This window comes from Sycon ciliatum, chromosome 9 (genome assembly GCF_964019385.1).
Source record: "Sycon ciliatum chromosome 9, ocSycCili1.1, whole genome shotgun sequence".
In the NCBI taxonomy this organism is placed as follows: domain Eukaryota; kingdom Metazoa; phylum Porifera; class Calcarea; order Leucosolenida; family Sycettidae; genus Sycon; species Sycon ciliatum.
Window position 1 is genome coordinate 16,566,060 of NC_088651.1, and position 22,545 is coordinate 16,588,604.

Genomic DNA, 22,545 nt, shown 5'->3' on the forward strand with positions numbered 1-22,545 from the left:
GTCATAATGCCATTGCTGCTGCTGCTGCTGCTGCTGTTGCCTTTGTTGTCCCAGTTTTGCAGGAGACTGCCTGCCTTGCGAAGACCACTCCAGGACTTTGCCCTCTAACGAACTGCAAGAATGATGAGAAGGACCCTTACAATGTTTATCACTGTGACAAAGGTAAGTTATTCGTTTTTCAACACTTTCCTACACAGTGTAAGCCTTCCTCGGCTCCGATGGCGTGCGTCTCGCGTCGTGCGTGCCGAAAAGCCGAGCCGTGGTCAACTTTCGCGACAACGGTTTCGTGATTGATTGCCGTAGTGTAGCGTGCCGCACACGCACAAAGATTTTTGTATGTGTGTATGTTGTTGTTGTTGTTGTTGTTGTTGTTGTTGTTGTTGTTGTTGTTGTTGTTGTTGTTGTTGTTGTTGTTGTTGTTGTTGTTGTTGTTGTTGTTGTTGTTGTTGTTGTTGTTGTTGTTGTTGTTGTTGTTGTTGTTGTTGTTGTTGTTGTTGTTGTTGTTGTTGTTGTTGTTGTTGTTGTTGTTGTTGTTGTTGTTGTTGTTGTTGTTGTTGTTGTTGTTGTTGTTGTTGTTGTTGTTGTTGTTGTTGTTGTTGTTGTTGTTGTTGTTGTTGTTGTTGTTGTTGTTGTTGTTGTTGTTGTTGTTGTTGTTGTTGACTTTTATTTTACTTCACCAATTGCACAGGCATGATTGCCTTCTTACCGGCCTATAGGTCCGGTTCTCACAGAAAGATGAAGGAAATTATATGAGGAAATGTATAGAGATAAAGACATGCAAGCGGTATAGTTATTATTTTGGAAATGTTTGTTATGACATTGAGTGTATGCTGACACTCAATTTGTGTGAATTTTTAAATTGCGATAACAAATAATAATGAAGTGGAAGCATTTCATGAATATATATGCGTGACCATTGGCAGACTTTGTTGGATGGGCACAATTTTTAGCAGTCCAGGGAACATGAAGTACAGCGAGAGGTGTTTGACTGTTGGCATAGAGTTTACAAGTTAAGTAGGTCAATATCAGATAGGGCTCTCTTGAATTGATCGGCAGCAGTTGTCGATCTGACATCAGCCGAGAGGGCGTTCCATGCAATACTGCCGTGAAACATCATACTCGAGCGACCAGCAGGCCCGCAAAGGAAAGGGACTTGGAGCAAGTTGGAGACGTGGCCCCTAGTGATGCGCTGATCGTTAAGCACAGTGTTTGGAGCAGTCGTTGTAAAGAGTTGCTGTAGGAGTGGGCTACAATATCCATTGATAAAGTGGTGTACAAAAAATAGAATTTTCTGAGTGTATGTGTGTGCCGTCAGGCGAAATTACTGGTCAGTCGGCGACACGCATTTTTCACAAAAATTTGCGTTTCACCTGCTGGGAGAGTATGCGTGTACTCGAGTCTCATCCTGAGCACGTTTTTTTCTTCTTTTTTCAGCTCCAGTATAGCTGTATTTTTCATTGCAAAGCCGTCCTCGATTGTTGTGTTCGTTGTTCAAACGAAGTGGACATTCAATCATGAAGGCAGAGAACATAGGAGCCTGATTGGAGTTTCTCGTGGCATAGGACGGCCACACAGAGACACTTTGGGATTTTCTGAATATAAAATACCGTACGCACGATGCTGAGATCAATTTGTGCGATATCAAATAATTGTTTGTGATCTACCACATCGAGCAGAACGGGATCCAAACACAAGCTTACCGACGGTTAGGCTGCCGACCTGACTGGACAAATGATCCCTGGCTTCACCAGACGCCAGAAGTCGGACACCATGTCCTTTGCCGCGACGTCCATCTCCAAAAAGAACTCCATCTTCGTCGTGAAAAGGCTTGAAATACTCAATATTCAACCGAGATTCGCGGTCTCACCCTTTCTCAGATCGAATCATTTTTTGTTGTAGCAGTTGCAGGGCAGATCCCCGCCACTACTTCAACAGGCGATGGCTCCAAAGCATGCCTGGAACAAGCCATATCGAGGTTGCAAGCCACCCCTCTCAGCAAAAAATTCGAAGAAATTCGAAATTTCAATGGTGGCAGATGTACTATGAAGAGAATTTCAAAAAGTATGTTTCGCGGAGCGATCGCTCAACCTACGTCATTCAAACTTTGCAGGATGGTTCAGACGTACATGCTAGTCATGGAACCACAGGCGATGATGCCATAGCTGACACACAGAGTAACACACACAGCAGATTCGTGTGCACAGATACTAAATTAGTGGACGTCGTCATCTTCTTCCCGCTGATCTCGAATGTACTATGACATGCTATTTCGCCTGACGCCAGGCTGACAATACTAAGAAGTGCCAGAAGCAGTGGGGTGGGGGTGAGAAAGCGCTGTTGCAAGGTTGCACGAATGCCGGCTTTGAAACTCTTCTCCAGACATCCAAGCAACTGGGCAGAAAGCCCAGGAACAAAGCTATTCGAACCATAGCATAGCTAAGACAGGACCATGCTGAGGAACCAAGTGCGTCTTGCACAAACTGAGTCCTCTGAGTCCTCCAGAGCTGGCCAATGGTCCTAGCAGTCTTGCGGCTCAGGTACGCAATTTGGGGCTTCCAGGACAGCTCCTCATCGAGTATTACCTCGAGATACTTAGCCGAAGGTGTGACAGCGAGTTTGTCAGCATGGCAGAACACCTCAGGCTGTGTGTCATCTGCGCCACGGGGCATTATGAAGAGAAGCTGAGTTTTTGCTGCATTCAGCAGCAAACCAATATATTCTAGCCACGTGGCGAGGCTTGTGATGGCATGGCTGAGGGTTCGGCATACTTCAGTGGGGTCGGGGTCTGAGCAGTCGAGAGTAATGTCGTCCGCAAATTCTTGGTGGTTTACCGCTGGTGGCAGGATCGTGCTCAATGTGCTAGTGTACAAGACAAATAGCAGGGGGCCAAGAACGCTGCCCTGTGGGACACTTCGAGAACAAGAAACGGCAGGAGAGATGTCCTTGAACTCTGATCTGCTGGAAGCGGCCTGAGAGGTAATCGGCAAACCAAGTGAGTGGGGTACCAGATATGCCAAGAGAGAAGAGTTCAGTTAGAAGACACTCGTGCTGAACGCGATCAAACGCTTTTGACATGTCTACGAACACAACTCCAGTGTACTCTCGTCGAGATGTGGCTATAGTCAGTTTCAAAAAGATTAGCAATCCTGGCGATCGCCCGGGGAGTTTGCCGTCTTACCGTATGAGCGCTCGAGGGCTGCCTGGAAAAACTCACTGTGAACTCGAAGAAATATTCCGCGCGAAAGCATGAAAAATGACAACTCACTGACGTCGGTACTCGTACATGACTTTGTGTTCGTCTGGTTTACAACAAACGAGTTCTTCCTCGTATCGATATGGAGTCAGAGAGGACATGTCGAAAGTCTGGTAAATTTTGACGAGCGGGATGCGTCCCAATTCGTTTTGTGACCAAATAGATTCTTTGAGCTGCCGTGGATGCAATTTACTCTCACGATGTGACGAAAACGGCATTGACACAGACTCATTCCCAAGGCCTTGATGTGGCAAAGCTATCCGTGTGACTTCGACGACATTTTGAGAAAAGCAGACGCCTGTGAAAGCTGATAGAAGACGGCGTTGACTCCTAAATTCAAATAAATTGGCGATCTTGAAATACTAAAATAAATTCACAACTTCACATGGCGTGAGCCAGTCAAGTGTCAGTCAGTTCGGCAGGAAACGCGAGCTCCAACAACAAGTCGTTTGGCGCAGCCACCTTCTTTGTCTTGACTCTTGTACAAAAATTGTACCAGCGTGATCACCAAAACAATGAAAAAATGAAGAGAAAATGTTTGACTTGAAGATTTGCTGGGATTTGAACTCACAACTTCTTGGTCAGCAGACAGCATTCATAACCACAAGGCCAAAAAGGAAGGGATACATCGTGGGTTTTGATAACAAATCGATACTGGCTTCCAGGGCAAATTATAAACCATGGGAAAAGGCAAGAAACCTGGCCGAGATTCTAACTCCTTAACGGTTGGTCCTATTGTTCTGAAACCTTCACAGAACAATTTGCCATGCCCTAACAAGCCATTTTATGTACTTTGTTGTCCAAATTTGCCTGATCTTCATACTTTTTAAAAGACCCAAACTTGATTGCTAATCTTTTTGAAACAGACTGTAGAGACCATCTGTTGACTGCGAAGACAAGTGCATCCTCTGTGGAGTGTTGTTGTTGTTGAAATTTTATTTTTGTATCGCAGACCAAACGGGCAATGGTGCCCAATATTATGATGGCGATAAAGTAACGGCCGAGAGCCAAGGATACAACAAGCAAGCCTCCACGAAAGAGAGAAAAATACAGAAAACACAGACTGCAAATACTCAAAAAGAAAAGAGAAAGGGAAAAAAAGAAGAAAAAAAAAAGAAGAAGAAGAAAGCACAGTTGAGTCACAGTTGAGTCACGACTCCAAGTCCAAGCCTAGATGCTGGCTAACCATAAATATAAACCTTTAAAAGTCTCTTGAATGATCTATGGCAGGCGAGGGACTTGAACTCTTGGGGCAGGTGGGCTGACCATCTTAGGTCGTGCTGAAAGATGATGCCGAGGTGACGATGTTGTGTTACTGTTTCTAGTAGGGTTTGGCCAAGTTTTATTTCGGGTAGTCGTGGTGGGGGTCGGTTAGCATGGTAGAACGGGAGGATGACGGTTTTCGTTTTATTGACTAGCAGGTGCCAGCGCTCTAGCCATTCTGCTGCGGCATCGACGCTTCTTTGTAGCGCAGCCTCACACTCAATGTAGCTGCCTGCAATGGCAATCAGTGCGGTGTCGTCCGCGAACTGGCTACACGAGGTTGTAGCATTTTCACAGGCAGTGGGCAGGTCAATGGTGTACGCCAGGAACAGAAGTGGTCCCAGGACCGAGCCCTGGGGCACTCCCGCTGGTATTGGTATGAAGGCGGATGTTGTGCCTTCAACCTGCGTCCTGTCAAGTAGGCTTCGAGCCAATTGTGAGCCTTGCCGTCAACACCGTAGTGGCTCAGCTTTTTCAGCAAGCCTTGAAGAGGGGACGAACATCCGCAGTCTTCAGAGATGCAGGAACAACACCAGAAGCCAGAGATGCATTGATTAGTATGGTGAGGGACGGTGCAAGGACAGGAGAACAGTGTTTGAGGATTGCAGCTGGAACCTGGGCGCTGCCTGCAGCTTTGCGCACGTCGATGTTGGAGAGCAGCTTAGCAATCTCTTGCACACTTGCTGGAGCAAATTCTTCGAGGCATTCCTTCTTCGTGGGACCCAATGGGGCTGAGAGACGTAGTGGTCTAGTTGGGTCTGACGCAACACCGCTGAATTGGTCACTGAGCTGTGAGACACTGACGGCTGGTGGAACTGAGGACTTGTTACGACCGCTGAGGTAGTTGATGGTCTGCCAGGTTTTTCGTGCGTTGGCCTGACTAGCAGCAAGAAGGTCCCTAAAGTAGGTGGCTCGGAGATGTCGTGACATACGCTTGGCTTCGTCTCGGGCAGAAGTGAAGACATTGCGTAGAGCAGGGTCTGCAGGTGATGCTTTCCACCGTCGATGGGCCGCATCACGTCGCTGGACTAGGTCATGTAGAGCTGGCGTCTTCCAGGGGAAGGATTTCCGGGTAGGAGCGTTTGGGCGGTGTAGACGGATAAGAGCATGAGTGTTCAAGGCAGCGACAAGTTTCTCCAGCCACATATCCCACATTTCATCTTCCGTCCGCGCAAAGCAGAAGTTCTCTAGATCACTATTTAGAAGGTCGTATGCAAATTGACACATATCAATTCTTGCAATGTTACGGCCACGTCGCACTGTCGGTGTGCAGGATGTTGTGAGTCGCAAATCAAGTGCCAGAGCGAAGTGGTCACTGATTGTACAAGGTACCACGACACAAGAGTTCACATGATCGTCTCCGACCAGAGCGAGATCCAGGGTTGTTTGGCTGCCTTGGGGTCCAACTCTGGTAGGACTGTCCACTTGGTTCTTGATGTCGAAAGAATTACACAGGTGCAGCAAGCTGTTTAGCTGGGGGCTGTCGCGGGAGCTGACATCGACATTGAAGTCTCCAAAAAGGACCAGAGGTGACGTGGGAAGTGTGGAGATGACAGTGTCTAGTGCATTCGTCAAGTCTTGCCAGAATTGCACAGGAGTGCCTGGAGGACGGTACACACCACCAAGGAGAACCTTGGAACGCTGCCCACTGACCTCTAACATGAGCATTTCCACCTGGATGTCAGCCTTCACAATTCGGGCTCGGAGATGATCTCTTACATATGCTGCTAAGCCTCCGCCATGAGTTGGCCTGTCGCGTTCGACCAGGGTGTAATTCTGTATGCGTAGGATGTCATCGGAAACAGAGGTTGTCAAGAAAGTCTCTGCTAGCATCATTATAATTATCTACTTTATGGGAAAGAATATAATCTTCAATTTCATGCTTTTTATTGAGAAGATGGCAAACATTTAGGAATCCTATTTTAATTCATGCTGTAGGGGATTTACAGTGGGGCAAACATTTCGTGGCTGAAAGATAGGTGCATGAGGGTTCAAGGGTTGAAAGGGGGCTGCGTGAGGATTTAAACAGAACATTTAGTGCTCCTCTGCAGCTCGACCAGTTGCTACACTGTCAGCCTTGAAGCGCCATTCTCGAACTCTGACATTTGAAGGCCAGAATTCCGGTTCCAGAACAGTAGCTTTTTGTTGTATTGGCAGAATTACGTGAGCAAAGGCCAACCCGAAGTACTTTGTCTCAGACACGGAGCACTTGATGACAGGTATATTTCGGCGTTCACACCATTTGGCGATCGATTCTGATGTACACCCACTATTGACATTGCCCACATACAAAGCGCAACATTTTGTACGGGATCCTCCCTGTAGTTGATCAGAGCGCTTGGGCCGGTTTTCATAGTACGACGTGACCTGAGTGCCTGGCCCTGGGTGACTTGTTTGGGGTCGTGTAGTACTGGCCTGCTGGCTGGGGCCTCCCCATGTGTTATCCCGTGCTCGCACCTGTGACGACTATGCACGTGCCGCCGCGCTGTACAACCTGACGCTGTCAGCAGGCGGTTGTACACGTACGGGTTGAGGTTCAGGTGTGCTAGTTTGTACAGGGTCATGATCAGAGTTCCTTTCTTTGAGAGCCGCCAATTCTCCTCGAAGGGACAACACCTCGAACTGCAAGGCAGAAATTAGGGCTACCTTGGCGGCCAATTCTTTAACATTTTTTGCAATACCGGCCAAAGCCTGCTGAACAACATCGCGCACTTTGTCAGACTGACCTGCTAAATTTGTCGACGAACCAATACCGTTGTCGCGAAGAAGCTTGACTATCTGGGTACGGGACAGTCCCGAGTGTTCCAGTCTGTGACTCTTGGCGAGATGCCGGATCTCCTGATTGTCCATCACAGCAAGGTCTACATCTGCTGGTGCGGTGGGAGACTCCTCAGACGACATTGTCACATCCAGGGGCCGGTTATGCCTACCTCCAGACCGGCCTAGTGCCGGTTGGGCTTAAAAATTTGCAGAGCTCAAAAGTCACAACTGTCCCGTACTCTGTGTTGTTCCCAATAGTGTTGTTTACGATAGGCAAATTGGCTGGTGGGTAGAAGCTGTGCTGATTCGAGATAGGCAGTGAGCTGTTTCTTTACAAATGCCTCCAGAATACGGGAGATGATGGGTAGCAGGGAAACTGGGCGGTAGTTTGTAGGTGAGGTTGGGTCGCCACCCTTAAACAGAGGGGTGACATGTGAGGATTTGAAGGTGGAAGGAAGTTGGACTGTTCTGAGCGAATAGTTGATAATTTTGGTGAGATTGGGTGCCAATATTGAGGAGAACTTGTGTAGAAGTAGGCCAGGCACACCATCACTGCCAGTCGCCTTACTTAGGTCCACAGAACTCAAGCAGGACTCGACGGCAGAAACTGCGACTGGCTGGAAGGCAGAGAAACCACATTGTTGGGTTGGTCCCAAGGGAGCTTGAAGAGTGATGGGACGCGCTGGGTCATGTACGACACAACCAAATGTTTCACTGAGTTCCTGTAAGGATGCCTGTGGGACCTGGGCTTTCTTTTGACGGCCAGTTACAACATTCAACACTCTCCACAGTTTGCGCTGGACAGTCGTTCGGCATTGTTCAGTGAAGAACTGGTTGCGCAGCTTCCTGCCGAGTCGACGGGCCATGGCCCAAGCTTCTCTATGCTGATCACGCAATTGTACATTCGCTTGATCTCTCATGAGGAGCCGGTGTAAATGTATGCGTTTAAGAACTGCACCCACAAGCTCATCAGTCAGCAAGGGGCACGGGCGGCGTGCGCGTTTACGCTGGGGTACCGATGGTGCATACTGGTCTAGTGTGGACATGATAGAAGTGAAAGAGTGAACCATATCATGGATATTGCTGTGGGCATCAAAGTCTTGCTGCTGTTTCCTTTGGGGGTCGATACTGAAAATGTCCCAGTTTACTCGATGGAGACATCTGGTGGTTTTTTACTGACGATGACACGTGCTGGTGTGTGTGAATGGTGTTATGAAATGATGTGTTGTTTTCCTGTGTGATGGCATTCCCCAAACTGTCTCGTCTAGTCGCGTGCATGTGTGATAATAGCATGCGCGATTTTGTAGTCGAGAGTCCTTTTGTCAGTCTTCTTGTTCGTCCCTTTGAGTGTTGTCTCCATTTCCGTAATGTCAATATAAATAATGTAACAAACCAGTCTTGTCCTTTGTGTCCTGCGTCCCGGGGAACGGAATGGCTGAGATTCCGTTACAATGCTCAGCCGGGCCAGCACAGCAAAGTGTGTGTGTGTGTGTGTGTGTGTGCGCGTGCGTGTGCGTGCGCGTGCGTGTGCGTGCGCATGTGTGCATGCGCATGTGCGCGTGCGCATGTGTGCGTGGGCATGTTTGCGTGGGCATGTGTGCGTGCGCACGTGTGTACGTGTGTGTGTGTGTGCCTGTACTTCTCCGCAGGTTTTATGAAAGGATACAGAGTCCACCATGCAAGAAAGAGGAATGATCCACGTACTATCATCTTGCGGCCCACTAAGTCTACCTGGTCGAGTCCCTCCGACCCGGAATTTTATTTCACCCGAGAACAAGGCAAGCGACTGTGCGCCAAATCGGCAACTGAAGTGTACGACTACCAGCTGCTGACCGTGGCCCGTTTCAACAGGTTGTACCATTCTGGGTCGGATTTCCGCAGTGTTCTGCAAAACGCCGGAATGCTGGGCCGCGGCGACCAGGACACGTACCTGCTAAGCGATGGAGTCGCCCGAGTGCAACGTGGAGAGGTGCTCACAGCCGCTGGGGCCCCGCACGATTTAACCGCCATTGGGGCCAGATACAGAGCGGCCTGTTTCCGTAAGTTGTGATGCCCTCTGTGTTGCCAGGCAACGACTATGATTCCTGTTGTATGAGCCCTTTAGCCCCGTACACATTCCCGTATGCACACACTTCCCGTACACATACACATCTGCACATCCCTGTACACACACCCATTCATGCACTCCCCGCTGACCTTTGCCCTGCTGCCCTTTTGCCTCCCTTACTGCATGCACTGCTGACCCCTTTGCCCGCTCAGCCTGTCTCACTAACTGCATGCACCCAATTTTCCCTCCATGGCTTTAGTTATACCCGGAGGGCTGCGCTTGCGCAGTATAGTTCTCACAGTGGTTCTCCTTGTTGTTCTCTGAGTCTTCTCCTTGTAATTATTCCAGTCCCCTCCAGTTCTTTAGTCCTCTTTGTGCTTCTCGAAGTCAATTAATACCGTATTTCCGCGCATATAAAGCCATGGCATTATAGGTGAAACATCGCTGTCTTGGACCAAATATTTGGAGAAAATAGCATCGGTTTTAACGCCATGGCGCTAAAAGTGAGAGACGCGTACATGCAGAAAACGGCAGAGTATGAACTTCGAGTACTCGTATGGTGCCGTTGCACTTTCATGTCGAGCATCCATGTACTTTCAATTTTCCCTGAAAATTTCAAATTGTGAACCTATTGTGTACAAGGTGGCATACAACCTTGTGTGATGGTGTGGTGGCGGTATGGCATGTGACAGTGGGGATGGGTACATGCAGGGAGAATCACCGCTGCTGTAGGTTCACTGAAAGAATTGAACTCACCTTTAACTCCAGATGCTACTTCCTCCACATTGAATTTTGTTCACTTATAACGCCATGGCTTTATAAGTGAGGGTGGCCATGGCTTTATATGCACGGAAATACGGTATAACTATTATAATAACCCATAATTGCGTGCAGTCTGAGATAGCATAAAGAGTGTTATGAAGTAGTAGTAGAGTAGACTACAGTAGTTCCAGTAAGATACCCATATATAGACAACATTGGTTAGACACCATTCCCACTGTGTTGCTAGGCAACTGTTTTGATATGTGTTGGGGTGGGGGTTGGGGGGGGGGGGGTATGTTATGAGAGTACGTCAGGCGAAATAGCACGTCATAGTACATTTGAGATCAGCGGGAAGAAGATGACGACGTCCACTAATTTAGTATCTGTGCACACGAATCTGCTGTGTGTGTGACTCTGTATGTACATATGTCAGCTATGATATCATCTTCTGTGGTTCCATGTCTAGCATGTACGTCTGTACCATCCTGCAAAGTTTGAATGACGTAGGTTGAGCGATCGCTCCGCGAAACATACTTTTTGAAATTCTCTTCATAGTATATCTTCCACCATTGAAATTTCGAATTTTTTCAAAAAAAGTGCTAAGAGGGGTGGCTTGCAACCTCGATATGGCTTGTTCCAGGCATGCTTTGGAGCCATCTTCTGTTGAAGTAGTGGCAGGGATCTGCCCTGCAACTGCTACAACAAAAAATGATTCGATCTGAGAAAGGGTGAGACCGCGAATCTCGGTTGAATATTGAGTATTTCAAGCCTTTTCACGACGAAGATGGAGTTCTTTTTGGAGATGGACGTCGCGGCAAAGGACATGGTGTCCGACTTCTGGCGTCTGGTGAAGCCAGGGATCATTTGTCCAGTCAGGTCGGCAGCCTAACCGTCGGTAAGCTTGTGTTTGGATCCCGTTCTGCTCGATGTGGTATCACAAACAATTTGATATCGCACAAATTGATCTCAGCATCGTGCGTACGGTATTTTATATTCAGAAAATCCCAAAGTGTCTCTGTGTGGCCGTCCTATGCCACGAGAAACTCCAATCAGGCTCCTATGTCCTCTGCCTTCATGATTGAATGTCCACTTCGTTTGAACAACGAACACAACAATAGAGGACGGCTTTGCAATGAAAAATACAGCTATACTGGAGCTGAAAAAAAGAAGAAAAAAACGTGCTCAGGATGAGACTCGAGTACACGCATACTCTCCCAGCAGGTGAAACGCAAATTTTTGTGAAAAATGCGTGTTGCCGACTGACCAGTAATTTCGCCTGACGAGGGGAGATTGTGCGTGTGTGTGTGTGGGAGGGGGGGGGGGGGCTGGGGTTGTACGGGAGAATGATTAGCTGTTGCTTCATTCATGTTCTGTATGTATGTGTGTGTGTGGGGGGGGGGGGGGGGTATGTTACGAGAGTAGGGGGATTGTATGTGTGGGGGGGGGGGGAAGAGGGGGGTTGTGCGGGAGAATGAATAGCTGTTGCTTCATTCATGTTCTGTGTGTGCGGGGGGGGGGGGGTATGTTACGAGGGTAGGGGGGGATTGTGTGTGTGGGGGGGGGGGGGAGAGGCATTGTGCGGGTGAACGAATAGCTGTTGCTTCATTCGCGACCCCGGTAAGGATTGTTCGGGTTCCGTATGTTTCTTGTCCCCTAGGTGTGGATTGCGGTGGTATAGGCTGCTTTTGTGAGGATGATAGGTTCAAGGGTACTAACTGTGATCAGCTGATCAAGAAACGCGGTGAGTTTATTATTCATATCAATCTACTGTGTGATTGGAACAATAGGCATTATCTAAGAAGCACGTAGTGTGTGTGTGTGTGTGTGTGTGTGTGTGTGTGTGTGTGTATGTGTGTGTGTGTGTGTGTGTGTGTGTGTGTGCATGTGTGTGCGTGCGTGCATGTGTGTGTGTGTGTGTGTGTGTGTGTGTGTGTGTGTGCGTGCGTGTGCGTGTGCGTGTGTGTGTGTGCGCGTGTTCGTGCGTATGTGTGTGTGTGTGTGTGTGTGTGTGTGTGTGTGTGTGTGTGTGTGTGTGTGTGTGTGTGTGTGTGTGTGTGCATGTCTGCATGTGTTTCTGTGTGTCCGTGTGTCTGTGTGCGTGTGGTTGTGGCTGTATGCATTCATTTCAAATATGGGTTGAGATAGAAACAGGAGTCATACTTCTAGACACACCGGAATTACACACCAGAAGAACACACCGGAATGACTTGGCATAGGTAGGAGTAAGGACATTTATCATGGGAGACGAAGAGACGGAGACAAAGGCGAAGACTGCATTACGGAAGAGAGAGAGAGAGAGAGAGAGAGAGAGAGAGAGAGAGAGAGAGAGAGATCGAGTGAGAGAGAGAGAGAGAGAGAGAGAGAGAGAGAGATCGAGTGAGAGAGAATGCAAGATAAAGGGCCTTGGTAGCTATGGTTATTATAAGGCGCGCAAGTAGCTACCATGGCAACCAGACCAAAAGGTGAGTACGAGGGTAAGTACGAGGGCGCAAGCAGGCCAGCTTGGAAAAAGGTTGTGGAATGTACGGGAGGACGAACCTAACACCTGCAAAGATATTTTGTCTGCGCGGACAGTCAATATCCAGAAGTATCCCTTTGTTGAGACTTTAAGCAATACTAGCACTCTGATTATGATATGCTCACCATTCAGTGATGTGTTCTCACTGATGATTATCACAAGAAAACATTCTTAGATCGAAAAACTGTTCCATGATGATAGGTGTAGAAGAAAGAAGAAAAAAATTCGACCCGGCTAGCGGACGAGTTTTCCGCATCAGTAGGAATGCCACCAGGCGCAAATGCAGCTCCTAAAGCGGTGAGAGGTGAGTAGATCGGCTCACCAGCACGTAGAAGCATGGCTAGTGTGTAATAGAATGACCGCGCAATGTATTCTTGTTCTTTTGTCCACTTTTTCTTTACAGACAATGGACATCTCAAATACAGTTTTTCTGGAGTGCCTGATTTGGGAGGACAACTCGTGGTGTTTGGTAGCGAACATCACTTCCACCACAACCAGGCAGAGCGAATGTGCAGAGATGCCAATGCACAACTGGCAGATGCAGAGCTCATGAAGACTAAATGGGGAGCCGTGATCCTCAACAAACTGCAGAAGGTGAACCACCGACGGGTATATTCGAGTGAGTCGCATTACTGGCTGCAGGGCGGAGAGACAATCCAGCCGAGTCGTGCAACGCAAATTCAAGATGGTAGTCGTCAAGCTCGAGCTCGCCTTCTCTGCATCCGTAAGTCTACAACGCCTTATTCAAGGCTCGGATTGGATTGGTTTATTTACTGTCGAAGAACAAACCGGCAGTGTTGCCTTATTACGATTCGTGAATGGAATCGCGCCGTTCGATTCCACGTCATGAGCCCTGGAGTCGATTCGGAATCCATTCACCCTATTCACATGGGGTGATGCGAAAAGCGCGAATCGATTCACGAATCGATTCATGAATTGATTCGCGGGCATAAACGAACGCACTCAGTGCATTTCCGATCCCAGCGACCTCGCGTGCATCACTCATTCACTTCACATTGTGGCAATGCGCAATGCGTATATTCACCATGGGATTCTTATCTAGATAGTAGCTGGAACAACTACCGTACGGGGGACTAGGCGAACTATTTGGCTTTGCCTGTACGCATCATTCGTCTGTGTGAGTGGGTATGTGCGGCGGGGGCTTGGCCCTGTGTATCTGTGCTTCTGTGCGCATGTTCAATTCGGTATGTATGTGTGCATGCGTGCGTGCGTGCGTTTGTGTGTGTGTTTGTGTGTGTGTGTGTGTGTGTGTGTGTGTGTGTGTGTGTGTGTGAGCATGTGTGTGTGTGTGTGTGTGCGTGCGTACGTGTGCGCATGTGCGTGTGTGTGTATGTGTGTGTGTGAGTGTGTGTGTGTGTGTGTGTGTGTGCGTGCGTGCGTGCGTGCGTGCGTGCGTGTGTGTGTGTGTCCCATATGGTGCAGTGGTATGTGCAGCGATTTCCAATCGATAGGTTGCGGGTTCGATTCCCGACGATTATGGTCACACACGTCTTTCTTCTCTTTCTCAGACTCTTCCTGACTTTTCTTTCTTTCTCCTGGGTGGTTACCAACAGCCAGTGTATGCCGTAGTATGTGGTGTGGTGTGTGTGTAGAAAAAAAGAAAGAAAAATGGAAAAATGAAAAATAGGGATTCACTGGCCAGAAAAAGTCACTTCAAACAGCTGTGTGGTGGATACCAGGCTAAAAATAGTGGCGGTCAATTCATCAGCCTTGCAAGCTGTTGAATGGTGTAATCCCAGCACAAGAAAGTTGCTATGCTATCATCGCTCCCGCGATGGGCATGTCTGAGGTCTGAGGTGTGTGTGTGTGTGTGTGTGTGTGTGTGTGTGTGTGTGTGTGCGTGCGTGTGTGTGTGTGTGTGTGTGTGTGTGTGTGTGCGCGTGTGTGTCCCATATGGTGCAGTGGTATGTGCACTCGATTTCCAATCGAGAGGTTGCGGGTTCAATTCCCGACAATTATGGTCGCACACGTCTTCTTCTCTTTCTCGGACTCTTCCTGACTTTTCTTTCTTTCTCCTGCGTGGTTACCAACAGCCAATGTATGCCGGAGTATGTGGTGTGGTGTGTGTGTGTAGAAAAAATGGAAAAATGAGAAATAGGGATTCACTGGCCAGAAAAAGTCCCTTCAAACAGCTGCTAGAGTGGTGGATACCAGGCTAAAAATAGTGGCGGTCAATTCATCAGCCTTGCAAGCTGTTGAATGGTGTAATCCCAGCACAAGAAAGTTGCTATGTCTAACAAAGCTGTTCGCTATCATCGCCCCCGCGATGGGCATGTCTGAGGTCTGAGGTGTGTGTGTGTGTGTGTGTGTGTGTGTGTGTGTGTGCACGCGTGTGTGTCCCATATGGTGCAGTGGTATGTGCAGTCGATTTCCAATCGAGAGGTTGCGGGTTCAATTCCCGACAATTATGGTCGCACACGTCTTTCTTCTCTTTCTCGGACTCTTCCTGACTTTTCTTTCATTCTCCTGGTTGGTTACCAAGAGCCAGTGTATGCCGGAGTATGTGGTGTGGTGTGTGTGTAGAAAAAAGAAAAGAAAAAAAGAAGGAAAAATGGAAAAATGAAAAACAGGGATTCACTGGCCAGAAAAAAACCACTTCAATCAGCTGTGTGGTGGATACAAGGCTAAAATTAGTGGCGGTCAATTCTTCAGCCTTGCAAGCTGTTGAATGGTGTAATCCCAGCACAAGTTGCTATGTCTAACATAGCTGTTCGCTATCATCGCTTCCGCGATGGGCAGGTCTGAGGTGAGGTGTGTGCATGTGAGCGGGGGCTGGCATGTGCGTGTGTGTGTGTGCGTGTGTGTGTGCATGTGCATGTGCGTGCATGTGCGTGTGTGTGTGCGTGTGTGTGTGTGTGTGTGCCAGCTAGTTCGGTTGGTGGGTGCACTTAGGCCAGATAGTGCTGGGCCTGTTGCCAACGGGCTCGGCTGCTTGAAGGTGTATTGTTGTACCTACCACCTTTGTTGGTTTCAGGGTTCATTATACTTTCTGTTTGAAGTATACATACCTGTTAACCATGGACTGCTTCTGGCTAGATTAACTCTTGTGTAATCAATGGTGCTAGTGAAGCTTATATCAGATCCACTCTGATTTAGCCACCCACACTAGTAGCAAGTATTACCTTCACTGGGGGCAGGGATACCTGCAGTTGGATCCCAGGACGGATACCCTGATGCCGTCAATCCTTTTTCTGCACCTTGTCCTCACCCACTTACTGAGGTGTGGTGAGCCCATAAGTGGGATCATTTTAAGTCCACCCTAGTTTGGGGATGTCAGGGGGTGTCGGCCGTTAGGTGATTCAATGGCCAATTGAGTCATCTTTCCACGATTCCTTTTGAGTCTCTCTCCCCTCTCCTGGGGAGACCCACGTGACCAGTTTTGGCAGTGAGCAAGCTAGAAAGAAAGAAGAAGTACAAGTACAAGTGTGTGTGCGTGATGTAAGTGCGCCCATAGTGATGATAATAAGTTGTGTTTTTAAACATCCCATGCAGGCTTCTGCATGAATGGACATGCCGTCAACAGGGGCACCTGGCGTTTCTGCGTGTGCCGCAAAGGCTTCACTGGGAAACAATGCCGAATAAGTAAGTTCTCTTAATAATAATATTATTACTTATGCTGACCTTTCATACAAACTTCCAGTCAACTTGCCCATCATGCTGGCGGCTTATACTGGGCATATAAACCTCATACAAACCCCATACAAACCCCATATAGACTTCCACCATAGAAACAGGAAGAAGTTGACAGTCAGTTTGTATGAAGGTCAGCATAAGTATAATACATCCCACTAGTATGCTTGTACGTGAAATATAAACCATCATACAAATCTCGGCTTCGCCTCGGTTTGTATGATGGTTTATATTTCACGTACAAGCGAACTGTTGGGTTGTATTATATACTCAATACTCATATGAGAATTATCGCATTCTTGTCTCAGAGGAAACTGTTTAATTATTACATAACCAGTTGATTATATGGAAAATGTAAACCGGTATACAAACCTAGGTGACGCCGAGGTTTGTATACCGGTTTTTATCACTCTCTTATCACATGGCACGTGATTGTTGCCCGTACTCCAGCGAATCAGCACCTTTCGCGCCGCGGGCAATAATATGCGATATTGCCCGCAAAAAAATAGTTTATTTGCCCGCAAAAAAATAGTTTATTTCAGTGATCGCGTGACTACGACGACTCTGTAGACTGTACGACTCTACGACGAGTCGCAGTGTAGCATTGAGACGAAGATGGAATTCTTTTTGGAGATGGACATCCCGGCAATGGACATGGCCTCGGACGTCTGCCGTGTGGTGCTTGCAGGGATCATTTGTTCAGTCATGTTGGCAGCCTGACCGTCGGTAAGCTTGTGGATAAGATTCAGTTCTGCTCGAAGTGGTACTGTGATCACAAACTATTATTTGTAATAACACAAATTCAACTCAGCGTCGTGCGTTTTCAAATCCTCGCAAAGTCACTGCCTGTGTGTGGCCTTCATGTGCCACGCAAAACTCTTACCAGGCTCATCTGTCCTCTGCCTTCACCTTTGCTTGAACAACAAACACAACAATTCAGGAATGTTTTGCAATGAAAAATACAGCTATCTGGAGCTGAAAAAAAGAAGAAAAATTGTCCTCAGAATTACACACCAGGGAGTCGTCAAATACTTGCACTTGTTCCAGTACTGTATTTGACAACTTCCTGATACACATGTAAACATGAAGAAACTCTTTGTGGTAGCACTCTTAATTTTTCAACTGAAATTATGATTCTGCTGTATTTTATTGTCGTTGCCATGTCTATTGCTATGACGATGCGGTGCCGGCACTTTTTTTCTGTCTCCGTCTTTCAGTACTGTACACTCTCTGATGGCCTGTAGCAGACTTTTTGTTAGGGTGTAGGAGAAATATCTTCATTTTTCCTGTTTTGATAATGATAGCACATCTATATACATTGTGGTCATAATGTGTTGGCATTTGGGCTAATTTCAACAGCAGCCCAATGGTCTGCTCTGTGGGCCATGTGATAAATTTGTTATCGCATGGTTGCTGCGGGCCTTATGGCATATTATTGCCCCTCGAGGTTAGCCCTCGGGCCTACGGCCCTCGGGCTAACCTCTCGGGGCAATAATATGCCATAAGGCCCTTGCAACCATGCGATAACATACTTATTATTGACCCCCACAGAAACTTGTGATCTTTAAGCGGTCAAATATCAGCATAATATATTGACCGCTTATATGGACCACTTAATATTGACCACTTAGCCCGAGGACTTAGAACCTTTTCCTCAACTTAGAAAAAAAATCAGAACTGAAAGAAGAAAAATCTGAAGGCAAATGTTGGGATTTGAACACAAACTGTCAGATTCATACATTACCAAGAGTACAATAATCCCCAGAGTGTGCAACGCCTGATCCAGCTCTGCATAGGGTCTTGGTCGAGCGGAATCGGATCTTTGCGTCATAATACCGTACAAATCTGAGGGGAACCCGGGGAGTCGCGGGTACTCTTGGATCAAAAACAATGGTGCCCTGCCTCGAGACCGGCCTTGCACTGGTGTGGAGTGTACGTATGACATCAGAAGATCCGATTCCGCTCGACCAAGACCCTATGTAGAGCTGGATCGGCGTTGCACAGTCTGGGGGGGTTATGTACTCTTGATGTCACGTGCCTTTTGTCAGGTCGTTGCTAGCATTTGACCAATCAGAGCAGCACCATACCAGGGCATTATCAGACGATAATGCACGGGTACGTCGTACCCATGCCCATCAGGAATGGCCCCAGGCGTACTACATACGCTGGTGCACTGCCAAATATGCAACAAGCCATGCCTTTTACGGCAGTGACCTGGTACATAATTGGCAGTACTCCAGCGCACGTAGAACACATGGGACCATCCCTAAGGACACCACATGCACTCGCACACACCACACAAAACGAAACTACTTACATGCACCGTCCAAAACAACTATATTTTACTAGCAATGTCGACATAGGAAATTGAGGCCACATGCCACCTACTGCTCTTTTCTCTCCGAAACTCAACACTTGCAAGCCAGATGTCGACATAGGAGAAGTAATTTATAACAACGTGACAATAGGACACAGTATGTCATTACCATGCATTACTAAATTCAAGTCAATTGAGGCGAACAAGTCGACAGGTGAACATGCATCACAAAGTTACCTATCTGGAAGAGATCAGATTGTATCTCGAACTCCTACAAAATATACAGTTACATCTACATGTACATGTACTTCAAATGTGCCTAGCTACATATCCAGTGTACATATGGACGTTGTAACGGAATCACAGCCATTCCGTTCCCCGGGACGCAGGACACAAAGGACAAGACTAGTTTGGTTTACATAATTATTATTGACAAGACGGAAATGGAGACAACACTCAAAAGGACGAACAAGGAGACTGACAAAAGGACTCTCGACTACAAAATCGCGCATGCTCATATCACACATGCACGCGACTAGACGAGACAGTTTGGGGAATGCCATCACACAGGAAAACAACACATCATTTCACAACACCTGCCCCCTTGATGACATTCCACAAAATAATAAACCGACACCACGTTCCACATGCACAACAGCAAAAGGAACCACAGCAGAAGAGAAAAACGAAAACCAACCATCAACCTAGAGCCGACGCTCTAATCTCCGGGCCACGAAACAGGGCCAAACAAAAACCTAGAGCCGACGCTCTACGACCAGGCCACGCCACACAAGGCCAACCGAAACACGGGGGCCCGAAGCTCCAACAAAATAATAACATGCGCACACCCGCACCAAATAAATCTACAACAAAAACAATGGAGAACAACAGAACGAATAGTAGAGCAACAGACCGACAACAACCAAACTGAAACAACACAGCAACAAGCAACGAACTGAACAGAGAGAGAACAACACAGCGAGCAAGACAACAAGACGAACAACAAGGACGACACACAGTCGGTGACGCCAGACTCGTCCACTGTCCTCTGGCGAGCCACGGCCACACGCTCTGTCGCGGTTCCTGCCGTCTCAGGCTCCAGTCCACAGTGACTGTTCTAGTCATCACCTTCTCTGCCTCCTCTCCGCGTCGTCTTCCGCTTCCACCAGCTCCTCGTCTCTCCTCCATCCCCACGCTTACTCTCTAGTTGTACTATTACTTGTATTAGTTGTTGACGACGACGAACAGACTCATGACAAACTTACTCATCCTCTGCGTCCCGGGTTTCGGCACCACGTTGTAACGGAATCACAGCCATTCCGTTCCCCGGGACGCAGGACACAAAGGACAAGACTAGTTTGGTTTACATAATTATTATTGACAAGACGGAAATGGAGACAACACTCAAAAGGACGAACAAGAAGACTGACAAAAGGACTCTCGACTACAAAATCGCGCATGCTCATATCACACATGCACGCGACTAGACGAGACAGTTTGGGGAATGCCATCACACAGGAAAACAACACATCATTTCACAACAACATCAAGTAAACTGAAAGCAATGCGAACACAATCTCAGATGTATGGGAAAAAGTATCATTGTTCCGAATAAGAACACTTACAATGTACTCTCAAAACTACTAGTAGTCTAATTACTAGTGCCACTTGGTCAAGGATGTTTGCGTCCAACGTCAACTCCAAAGCAGCAGCGAATCAGCTAACTCCCGTACTGTCCAATAGGCAACACTAACACCGAAATGCAAAGGCATATTCCTGGAACTGCAAGTAAATCTGACACAAAACGTTCTATCATTCCACGGAGAAAGCTCCTTCCGATCTTGTTCGACCCTTCATTCATATGACAGCTGATTGGAACCTTCCTCCTCCCTTGACCATGTTTACCTTATTTGTCTACAACTAGGCACGTGGCATGTATGAACTATAATAAACACATGGTGCGTCGTGCATTATGACTGATTGTATGCCCTAGTGCGTAGCCCTCGGTCGTGCACCGTAGCCCGCGGGCCTGCGGCCCTTGGGCTACGGTGCACGACCTCGGGCTACGCGCCAGGGTATAAATCAGCCATAATGCCCTCCATACCATGTGTTAATAATATACTTCTCAGTCAAAGAACTTGGGGAACATACTACAAGTGACAACTGAAAACTTCTGTTTACACAGAAGTAATGTCCAATGTAAACGGCATAATTATGTATATACTATGTACTATTACAATAGTATTCATTTCTTCCTATAAACACAGCTAAAAACAGTTTAGGTATGCTATGTCGTGATAAATCTATTATTGCCCTCATAATCGGTCAATATATGAAATATAGACCTCGTAAAAGCCCTGGGGGGACCTCGGTCTTTTACTCGTTCTATATTTCATATATTGACCTCTTTAATCGTGCAATAATAGATACATATTTCCCAAATAAACAACTGCGTAGGGTATAATACCCTTATTGATCTGTATACAAACTCCAAAATAATAATATACAAACTCCCCTCTCTCCCACAAACGTACAGATTGGAGTTACAACAGTTGAACCCACAGCCATGGCTCGACAAATGTTTCTTTCGCCAACCTGTGCGTAGCAAGTACAAGACTAGTACCACGAACTACTGTGTTTAACAATGGGTTTTGACAGTGTGTTTGCCAGTGGGCATCTCGGCATCCCCATCCTTTTAAGTCAAAACGGATCCTCCCAGAGATGCCACCTACACTTGTCTTCGGTAGACTTTTTTTTGACGTTTAGTACTCTTGTTGGATGATTGCCTATGTGTAGTAGTGTGTGAAACTTGAGAGTCACGACAAAGTGCTTCGCCCTCTTCTTCTACTGGTTGGACTAATCACAATTGTGTTGGTGGGTTTTGCTGTGTTCTTTAACAGGGGTCTGCGTGCATGGCACGCCCAACAGCAAAGGAGGCTGCAGCTGTTTACCATACTTTAAGGAGCCAGGCTGCGCCGAGCGCACATCATGTAAGAACATGGCGGTCTTGCTGCCGTCTGCGCCAGTTGTTATACCTACAGTTGGGCTGGGCGAAATCCGACCCGAAGTACAAAACTGGCGTCCTGTACCAGTGTTTTGAGAAAATCATTATATTGGTGCGTGTGTACGTTCAGCCGCCGCATTTGCGCCACTTCCAGGGCGCCAAGGGAGCAAGCGTGAAAGTTGAGGGAGCGAAATCTGTACTCTGGGTTGAATTTCACCGAGCGCAATTGCAGATTGAAAGTTTTACAATTCACCCCTTTTTCCATGCTGTGGGTGTGTTCACGTGCTGTTTAGCATGAGCAGATTGGTCCAGCACCTACACACACAGCACATTGTAATGCACTCTGAACATTGATTGTTAGAAGAAAGGACCAGTAAGTTGTGAGTTATGACTGGCAGTCCACCAAGCTAACGAGATATTATACAGTCAGATAGTGCGACTACAAGGCACAACACTGACACAGGGACATTGAGACCTTCAACGGCCTGATGGAGGGGTGTCCGGGCATTGAATGAATGCTGGTCGCTAGTGGACAGGTCGCAGCACCCTGCAGTGGGAAAAGGGTTACTGCATAGAAGGCTGTAAGGACAACTGTGCAATGCGCATGCATTCAAGCGGAGCCGCAGGACACGAACCGTACAAACGAAAATCCGGTGGAACAGAAAGTGAGTAAATGTCTCTACTCACGAGTTTTAAGCTGAAAATCAATCCTCAGGAGACGGGGGCTAGTAAACCTACATGTACAAACTGCTCTCACAGCAGCACTCAAAAGGAACGGATAAATCCCTCAAACCATTAAGTGAATAAATTAGAATAGAAGAAATGCGTGCTTTCTGACTGCTTATCATCTTGTAACAGTCATGGATATAGGGTTACCGTGCCTGCATCTGTATAGGGTTGCATGTGTACAGGGTTACCGTGCCTGCATCTGTACAGGGTTACCGTGCCTGCATCTGTACAGGGTTACCGT

General features: G+C 47.4%; 1 protein-coding gene across 2 annotated transcripts in view; it reads left to right on the forward strand.

Annotated features, from left to right (window-relative positions):
• Window positions 1–22,545, forward strand: part of LOC135824591 (uncharacterized) — a 43,498-nt gene that overhangs the window by 15,511 nt on the left and 5,442 nt on the right. For both annotated transcript variants that reach the window (XM_065337324.1, XM_065337325.1), the window contains exons 5-10: window positions 55–162; window positions 8,926–9,315; window positions 11,743–11,826; window positions 13,007–13,327; window positions 16,117–16,206; window positions 21,472–21,561. In XM_065337324.1, coding sequence (XP_065193396.1) covers window positions 55–162; window positions 8,926–9,315; window positions 11,743–11,826; window positions 13,007–13,327; window positions 16,117–16,206; window positions 21,472–21,561 — 1,083 coding nt within the window. The remainder of the gene's footprint in view (window positions 1–54; window positions 163–8,925; window positions 9,316–11,742; window positions 11,827–13,006; window positions 13,328–16,116; window positions 16,207–21,471; window positions 21,562–22,545) is intronic.